This window comes from Salvia splendens, chromosome 13 (genome assembly GCF_004379255.2).
Source record: "Salvia splendens isolate huo1 chromosome 13, SspV2, whole genome shotgun sequence".
Lineage (NCBI taxonomy): Eukaryota > Viridiplantae > Streptophyta > Magnoliopsida > Lamiales > Lamiaceae > Salvia > Salvia splendens.
This window is the reverse complement of record NC_056044.1, coordinates 20,056,167-20,066,267: the sequence shown is the minus strand read 5'-3', so window position 1 is coordinate 20,066,267 and position 10,101 is coordinate 20,056,167. Positions and strand designations below refer to the sequence as shown.

General features: G+C 38.7%; 1 protein-coding gene across 1 annotated transcript; it reads left to right on the top strand.

The window, feature by feature from the left end:
• Window positions 1–8,650: 8,650 nt before the first annotated feature.
• Window positions 8,651–9,649, top strand: LOC121763037 (uncharacterized protein At5g19025-like). Its single transcript, XM_042159091.1, has one exon. It carries the CDS (start codon window positions 8,818–8,820, stop codon window positions 9,472–9,474), a length of 657 nt encoding a protein of 218 aa, XP_042015025.1. The 5' UTR covers window positions 8,651–8,817; the 3' UTR covers window positions 9,475–9,649.
• Window positions 9,650–10,101: the final 452 nt, after the last annotated feature.

The window sequence follows — 10,101 nt, the reverse complement described above, 5'->3', positions numbered from 1 at the left end:
GAATTGCGAGTGTGAGATGTAAAAGAACTTCAACAAATTTCTTATTTCCATTTTCTTGTTTCTCCTAAATTTTCTGAATTTTCAAAATTGCAAGCATGAGATGAGATGTAAAACCAGCTGCGGATGGAGGTGGGGTCGAGTGGGTTGGCCGACCCCACCGCCATCCCTGGTGAACTGTCGGAATACTCCTCCAAACGGCCCCCGACCCCACGGCGTTCGGAACTCTGCCCCATGATTCATCTTCAAGCTGCGCGCAGCTTTTGCACCTCCATTGTTATTTCCTCTACTGCTAAATCTTTTATGCGTGGGTTCATTTATTTTAATTAAAACATGCAGGGAATACTTTCTTCATAAATAATTTATCTCTATTATAATGGTTAATACTTTCTTTACAAATTACAACTAAGATTGCTCGGTATCTAAATTAATTTTAATTCAAATTAAGGGTTTGAGGCGTAGAGCATAGGCTGTGCAAAAAAAGATTCGGTGCATTATATTATAGGAGTATAGTTTATTGAACATCTTGTAGTCAAGTTTTATTAATTAATTTACTTTATTATCGTAGTAACCGATAAATTTTAACCTAATTTTAATAGATATTCCCTCCGTCCGATAAAAATATGAATATTTGGAATAAGGTGGAAATTAATGTACAATTGTTAAAATAAGAGAGAAATGGAAAGAAAAAGTAATTATAGTATTGTTAGTGAAAAATGTGGCTAATCTACTAGAAAAGGAAGTTACCAAATACTATAAAAGGAGATAATTTTATGTGACACTTCAAAATGAAAATGTATTTATTTTTACATGTATTTATTTTTATGGGACGGATGGAGTAATATCTATCTTTTACTTTTAATTATTGATTTTAGTTACCTTCTATTTTAGATTAATAGATACTCTATTTGTCCCACAATAAAAGTCATATTTTGTCATTTCGGTCCGTCCTATAATAAGAGTCACATTTCACTTTTATCATAAATGGTAAATAGGTATCACATTCCACTAACTCACTTCACTAACATTTTATTATAAAAAATCAATATAAAAATCAATATAAAAATCAATGCTAATGGCGAACAAAAACAACAGCAACTAGAAGATATTTTCGCAACTAATTTTGACAGTTTCATAATATCGTAGAAGTACATATAAAATAGAGATATTTCATTTATAATGTATCTTTATAAGTATATATATTAGTATATTTTATTATTTCTTTCGACACCATGGCATTTTATTCTTGGATCCGCCATTGCGTAAAACCCACAACAAATTGCTGCAGTGAAAAAATTATCATACTACAACAAATCAATGCCATGCCGCTTCACTCCTTAAGGTAATGCCCCGCAACTAATTGATTGAGATCCTAGAGAGAGAGAGTGAGTTTTAAAAGAACAGCAAGAAAAGTCGTCGAAATTTGACGGAGAAACAAAATGAAAAAAAGGGCTATCTGTCCGCTTGATGAAGAGGAAGAAGAAGAGGAAGGCGACTACTCAAGAAATAATGAAGACTAGGGTTGCATGGCAAAAAACTATCTTTTACTCTTTCTTTATCTTGTTATTGATTCATTAGGGTGAAATCCTAATATATTCAAACGCATACACCATAGTTATGTGAATATAAGAACAATTAATTTTTGCCACAGTAACTTGAAATTCGCACGCTCCAGCATTGCATGAAATTCGCATGGTTAAATTTATATGGTGCTTTAAACTCGTACGCTCCAGCACATACTCACAGTGACCCTCGTATTGTTCTATTAGAATGACTTGAAATTCGCACGATGTTTGCTACATGGTTGGAAGAGTAGATAGTATTGAAAAGTGTTGTTCGGTTTCAATCTCGGTTTCGCTTTCAGCTTCGTCCCGCGTCGGAAAATCATAGAGCGGTTGGAAGAGGATGAGTACACCAACCTTGAGGAATTCGAGTTTCATCTCCGCTACAAGGGGGATGCGCCGCCAACTCCGCCGGGAGAGTTGGAGGTGAAGGCGGCGTTCCTGAGTGAAATACCCGAGAAGGCTATTTCATTGATCGACGAGCGGGCGGTTCAAGGCCGTTGCAACTTGATGTGCGCGTGTCTTGCGGCGAAGGCCAAGAAAGCTTTGGGCAATGTACATGCGTGCGCCGGCGGGGGCATCCTCCCTCACGCTAGCCGACTCCGCGAGGAGTTTGGGGATCTCAAATCAAAATCCGGCGATGCAGTGAGGGTAGTTGAGAGGGAGCAAAAGCAGCTTCGTGTTTATAGATGGAGGCGCAAATTAGTTGCCCTCACGATGGCTTGTATTGTACTCCTCATATTTCTTGATGAGAGATGCTTACCACAAATGGCGAAAGGGTAGGCAGCGAATGGAGGGAACCCAATTATTTCAAACTGGCGTGGAGAGTTCTACCCTACCTTGGTGGGATATGGTGGAATATTTTCAATGATGCGGCAAAGGAGTACAAGAAAGAGTTGGACGAGATCAAAATCACAAAAAGGTGGCTTGACCAGGTGATACGCTCGGATTTTGTATGGTTTAAGGCCATTATTTGGTCCTATTTTAATGTCAAAGTTGCATTACATGTTCATTATTTGCATATTTTATCTATTTTGGTATTTTGACATATTTTGTGAGAAATGTGCATAATTGAGCCTAAAAGGGGAGTCAAAACGCGAAGTTGGAAATTTGGAGTTGTTCTGCATGTCCAACGGTCCGCTGCAACACTGTCGACGACCGCTAAGTCAGTTGCGGCCCGTTCCGGGAAAGTTGTGCATGAAGAACAAGACACGCCTAGCGACCGCTGCCCAAGAGTCAGAAGCCTCGGACCAACCCCCAACGACCGCTAAGTCAGTTGCGGCCCGTTCCGGGAAAGTTGTGCATGAAGAACAAGACACGCCTAGCGACCGCTGCCCAAGAGTCAGAAGCCTCGGACCAACCCACAACGACCGCTAGCCAAGGTGCAGCGGTCCGCTGGGAAGAGCAGTTTTGCCCTACTTTTTCTCCAAGATTTACCATATTTTGCAACCCTTTTCCTTATTTGAGAGGGACGATTTTCTCCCTATAATTACCTCCCAATGCTTCATAAAAAATGATCTTCTTCTCTTTGCAAAATATTTCCAAAGCTTAAAAGTTAGAGTACTTCATTGTGGAAAGGGTTGAAGAAGGATTCAAGTTTACATCAAGGCTACAAGTTATATTAAATCATCACAAAATGTGTCACTCAAACGTGAAGCATTATCCAATAACTTAAGGAAAAAACAAAGTAAGAACAAAAACGGATATTAAATAGAAAAAGGAATTGTATAACCAAAGTCGTTACTAACACATTCCTAGATTCCTATTAGTTTAGTTACACATGATAGAATAAGAACTAAAGCAATAAAACCCAAAGGTTGAATCCTTGTAGCCTTGATCTTCTCTTGATTCCTTCTTCAACCTCTTGCACAATGAAGAACTCTCTCAAATTTATGCTCTAGAATTATATGGCAAAAAGAAGATGATTTGTTGAAGTGATTTGATGGGGTATATATAGGCTTGAAAAAAGGTTTAATCATGGTAAAAGGTGTCCTGATGGAATTTTCGTGCCCCATAGGTTTAGGAAAATATTTGGCCTCACAAGGTAATGTTTTCTTTCCTTCTTTAAATTTCCGCCTAAATTCTGCATTTGACAGCTTTGCGCGACCTTCGTAAAATGACCATAACTTTCTCCACAAAACTTCAATTAAGATGATCTTGGTACCAACGCGAAGCTCTTTTGAAGACAAGGATAATGACACATAGAACGCCCTGATTGGACTTCAGAATCGTCAACAAATTGAGTTTGAACACAGGTTATTGTGCGTCGTGTTTTCCCAGCGGGCCGCTGCACTGTGGCCAGCCGGTCGTTGTGGGTTGATCCGTAGCCTCTGCCTCTCAAACAGCGGTCGCTACACTTCATTCCAGCGGTCGCTGGCAATCGTCCCGTAGCTTCTGGATCTCTTGGAGCGGTCGCTGCGCACTCCCCAACGGTCGCTGGGCGTGTTCTTCTTTTCAGTACAACTTTCTCCGGAGCGGACCACTACTGGCTCAGCTGTCGTTGGGCGCCAGCGGTCGCTGACTGTGTTGCAGCGGACCGTTGAGCGTCTCGAATGCTCAAGATTTCCAATTTCATCTTTTAGCTATCTTTTTAGGCTCAAATATGCACATTTCTCACAAAACATGTAAAAATACCAAAATAGATCAAACTTGCAAAATATGGACATGAATTGTGATTTCGACATTAAAAACATATGAAATAAAGGCCTTAAAATAGTGAAAAATCCGAGCGTATCAATAGTACTCCTCTGTATGAGTTTAAGTGATTGTGTTTTTACTTGGTTGATTTTATTTGGGTATATTTGGCATATATTATAAATGGAGTATTGCGTGGTATAAGATGGTATGTGACGATTATTCACTTTATACGGATTATTGGCACCCCTATGTGGATTATTGACACACTCAAATATTGTCAACTAGCTATTTAACAATGTCAATAAGATGTATTAAGGGAAACTGGATTTTGTTAGTTATAACTAATTTTTAAAAATTTATCTTAAAGCTTCAAACTCATATAACTATCTCGATTCAAATTATTAGTATTTCACAGAACATATATATCAAATTAAAGGTAGTTTTATAAGCATTTTAATTAGATATTAATCGCATATGTTTTGATGATAAAGATAATTTTATTTGAATTTTCAATATTTTCAACTTTCAGAATCATATCAACACATAGTACATATAATCTCAATCATATGCATGTTCAGTGTCAATCAAATTAGTTGACATATTCAAGGCATTTAGTTGGCATTATTATTGTTACGTGCTCACACAACGAGAATGGCGAAAACTTTGTGAGAATGACGAAAACTGACATGTATAAGGAATGACGAAAGTCTCATTTTCAAATTAATTAATATAAAATAAATTTTCATGTGGCACAACTAGATCATTTAGATCTAATGGATAGAAATTAGTACTCCCTCAGCCCCTCTGTACAAGGGGCATTTATTTTCGACACAGAATTTAAGAAAAATTGTGTTAATTGAATTAAGTAATGCATAATAATAATTAATTTATAGTAGAGGGGCGGATATAGCCAAGTGGATCAAGGCAGTGGATTGTGAATCCACCACGCGTCGCTCGCCAATTTTTTAGTGAACGTAAAGTAGGAAAGGAAAAATGAAGAGAGATGAAAAGAGAATAAAGTAAGAGAAAATAGAGTAATAGAAAATAAAAGTTGTTGCTTTTTTTCTAAAAATAAGAAATAACTCAGCTATAGTGGGACAACAAAAAATGGAATACGGCTCAACTACAGATGGACGGAGGGAGTAGTAGTTATGAATTACTACCTAGAAAATGGCATGAGTTTGAATGCACAATTTGTATAGTAAGAGAGCATAATTGGTAAAGCAAGAGAGAGGAAGAGAAAAATGGATAAATTAAGAGAGATAAAGAGAAAAAGTAGTATAATAGTGTTAATGGATTGTTGGATCCACTACCTAAAATACAAAAAAATAGAAAGTTTTTATTTTTAAAGAACGAACCAAAATAGAAATAGTTTATATTTTTAAAGGACGAAGGTAGTACCAAACAGTTATCAATTAATCACATCCATATTTTAAACTCAATCATCACCTCATATGAAACTTTTAACCAAAATAGAAATAGATAGAGAAAAACAAATCAGCCATAAGGTGAACACGGTTGAAGAAACCACTGGGATAGAAGAAGTTGAAGGAATTGACCCGGACATAGGGGGATACATCCTTCCACCACGGGTCAACAGGGGGGTTCCGCTAAAAAGATATACCTCGGAGAGGGTTAACAGGAAGGCTCGCTACTCTGTTGCTTCCCTAGTTACGGTCATTTGAGCGAAATGGCTCAAGCATTTGAGAAGGCACTGTACGAGGAGGAAGAGATCCCACAGTCATGGGAAGAGCCTTTGCAACATAAGCACTGGAAAGAGGCAATGCAAAAGGAAATAGATGCACTGATCCGGAACAACACTTGGGAAACATGCATCTTACCCAAAGGGAAACGACCTGTAGGATGTCGATGGGTTTTCACTATCAAGAGGAGACCAGATGGCTCAGTTGAGAGGTACAAAGCACGGCTAGTCGCGAAGGGCTACACCCAGACATATGGGGTGGATTATTCGGAAACTTTCTCTCCGGTGGCCAAGATGAACACAATTCGAGTCCTATTGTCTGTAGCGGCAAATAAAGATTGGCCACTACACCAGTTCGATGTGACGAACGCCTTTCTTCATGGTGAGCTAAAAAACGAAGAAAAGGTGTATATGGAGGCCCCTCCAGGATTTGCAGCAGATTTCAAGATGGGGGAAGGATGTAGACTAAGGAAAACCTTATATGGGTTAAAGCAGTCCCCAAGAGTATGGTTTGGGAAGTTCGCCGGAGCAATGATTAGCTATGGATACAAACAGAGTAACTCTGATCATACTTTGTTTCTGAAGAGGAGAGGAGATAAAATCACTTGCTTGATCATATATGTCGATGACATGATTATCACAGGTGACAACTTGGAAGAAATTGAGAACTTGAAGAAGAATCTGTTTCAGGAGTTTGAGATGAAGGACTTAGGGGATCTCAAATTCTTTCTTGGGATCGAGGTGTTGAGATCTCAGAGAGGGATCTTTCTAAGGCAGAGAAAATATATTCTGGATATTCTTGCAGAAACAGGGCTCCTAGACCGGCGGATACGCCCATAGCAGTTAATCATGGATTGCAGATTGATGATAAAGCCGAGTTGACTGATCGAGGGAGATATCAGCGACTAGTTGGAAAGCTTATCTACTTATCCCACACTAGGCCAAACATTGCCTATGCCATAGGGGTCGTGAGTCAGTTCATGCATAAACCACAGACGGATCATATGGAGGCAGCGCTCAGAATTTGTCGATATCTGAAGGGGACAACGGGACATGGAATACTATTCTCTAGAAATGGGAACCTTGATATTCATGGATACACAGATGCTGATTGGGCCGGGAATCCGAATGATAGGAGGTCCACCGCCGGGTATTTAACCTTTGTTGGGGGTAACTTGGTGACTTGGAGAAGTAAAAAGCAGAAAGTGGTGGCTCTTTCCAGTGCCGAGGCAGAGTTTCGGGGTATCAAAAGTGGATTAACTAAGACAATGTGGTTAAGAAGGCTGATGAAGGAACTTGGTCTCTCTCCAAGAAAGAAGTGTCGACTATACTGTGACAACAAGACTGCCATAAGTATTTCAGAAAACCCGGTCCAACACGATCGAACTAAACATGTCGAGGTGGACAGACATTTCATCAAAGAAAACATTGAAAGGGGAATTGTTGAGCTACCATTCGTTCGCTCAGAAGATCAGCTTGCCGACATGTTGACGAAGGCAGTCAATACGAGGGCCTTTGGAGATGCTCTTTGCAAATTGAGTATTGGAGACCCCACCACTCAATTTGAGGGGGAGTGTTAGAAAATGAAAGATTGCAAATTAGAATCAATTGTGTGATAAGGAAAGATTGCATGCAATTAGGATCAATCACACAAATTAGGAGATTGATAGAATATTGTGTAATCAATGTAATCAATGTCTTACCATGTACACCTTCTCCTACACCCTATTTAAAGGGCTCTCTGTACAGTTGATCAATAACACATTTAATACAAATCATAGTGTTTCCCCTTCTATTATGTCGACTATACCGTTCAACAGAATAAAATACTCAAAATTCAAATATCAGATCAAAACTATATTGAGTTTTAAATTTTGTAGGTTTTTTCAGATTTCGAATTGGGTCAGAGTATAGTTTATGTAAATTTCGGATTTTCAGATCAGACATATTTTAATTTTTAAATCTAAAAAAATAGGAATTGAAAATTATTTGTAAATATATTGGATTTAGCTTTATTACTAGTAATTTTACCAGTCAAATGCTCATTTATTATAACCAACACTAAAACTACTAAAGCCTAAATTGGATTAAAAAGCATTCTTCCCATTCATTTATTTTTTAGCATTAAATTAGTAGTAGTACTCTTTACATTCAAATGTTCGTTTATTGCAATTAAATGGTGTATGTTACGGTTCTAGTATAAATTTAACTCTGATATTTTTTCTAAAAAAGTTACTATAAGGTTTATAAAGTTTTGGACTTTTAGAGAGGTTATAGCAATTGTCTAATTAGAAAAGATTGGTTTTACATTAAGAATAAATGTAAAAATTTTATATGTTTATTTTTTAGGTAATTTTGGATCTTTCTGTATCAAATTTTATAATTCGAATTTTAGAATTTCGGAATTGTAGACTATTCAGTTCGGATCGGACCAATTTTTTATAAAAGTTTGAATTTGCAACCAATGGATGTGAGTAGCTAAAAAATCCAAACCGAAATCTGAATGTTCACTCAGGAAGAATGATATTTAAAACAAGTCAATTAAAAGTCAATTAAATGTTCACGACGACCGCGACTCGTTAATTAAATATGTATATGAAAATTGGTCAAGTTTAAAGACGTTTTATCTCGTGCATTCTGATTGTGACGGGGAATGAAGGAGGGGTCAAAGTGTTGTATTAGTATAGTTTTGGGGTAGAATGCAATTAAAGGAAAGTGGATTGGCGTTTTCCATTTCGTCTGGTAAATGGCATTGAATTGGATTGGTTTATGATGATAATTCAGAAGAAAGTCAATTAGTCATCTTCAATTCTTGCTATCCGATTCCACTAATCCAACATCAAATTCTCCCTATTTCTGCAATCTCAGATCTCAATTCAACCCAATCCAATCCCCTCTCCCTCGCAATCCGCGATTCAGATGAGGCTGCCGATGGTCGATTGCCGGAGTTTGATCCAGTTCTGCCGAGCTTTCCCCCCTCGCAACACCAACAATTTCACCCCCCGCCGCCGCCGCCCTGATTCTCTCAACCCCTTCTCGAATGAATTCTGCCACCGCTCCCCGCTCGCGGCCGTCGATCTGGTCATACTCGTATTGGTGATTGTCTCCTCGGCCTTCCTCATCCTTCCTTACATGAAATTGTTCTTCTGCGAGCTTTTGCCCGCCGCTCACGCCGCCATGGTTGACCTCATCCTGGAGGAGCCACTTCCCTACGTGGTGGGGTTTGTCACGGTGGTGGTGGGGGTGATTGTGGCGCTGTTGATCGATTTGAGGATGAGGAAGTGCGGAAACCCTAAGTGCAAGGGGCTTCGGAGGGCAGTGGAGTATGATATTCAGTTGGAGACGGAGGCTTGCGTCAAGCACTCCCCACCGCCGCTCCATGCCGATGCTTATCGCCAAATTAATGGTTTGAGGGAGCTGGAATTGGGGGAGGATCGGAAAGAGTTGGAGGCGGAGCTCAAGAAGATGGCGCCGGTCAATGGAAGGACGGTTCTCATATTCCGAGCTCCCTGCGGATGTCCGCTTGGTAGGATGGAGGTTTGGGGGCATAAGAAAGTTCGCAGAATCAAGAAGTAGTCTTGTTTTCTTTATATACCTGTTCACTTGTCTTCATACTATATACTACTGATATATATACATACAATAAGTGATGCTTGCTTTAGACTTTATTAGTAATACACTAGCTCGAAATACAGGAAAAACACTCTCTTATCACATCTATGAATACAACTAAAGCTTGTGTTTTGTTGAACATGTCATGCATTATTCTTTGTTTTGTGCTTTCTTGTTTTTAAAGTCATGTTTAATTGTTTGTTTTGTTGGGCTTTAGGCATGTGTTTTGGGGATAATTAGGATGTTTCTTGGGATCATGAGAATACGGAGTGTTGCCTCTATTTTCATTGGAACAGTAAGGAAGAGATTAAGGTTTGTGTTTGCAGTGTGAATATGTTATGTAGCTTTGATGGAGATATAGGTGATGTAGTTTGTGGTAAATGAATGAGATTGTTGTGTTGTTTGATCTTTTGGAGTGAGAGCTGCACCATGATTATTACTAGATTTGATAGCAACTTGCTTGTTTACTTAGTACCTATATGTGCATTCCATTTTTATCCGGAAAAGGAAAAGATCTGTGGTAAATTTGGATAATCGTAGTGAGTATTGTTGCTTATAGATAGCAGCAGCAGCTAGGGCGTTTACTCCAGT

Excerpts from the sequence above, each read along its gene's own strand:
- LOC121763037 (XM_042159091.1), top strand. The coding sequence starts at position 8,818 with ATGAGGCTGCCGATGGTCGATTGCCGGAGTTTGATCCAGTTCTGCCGA.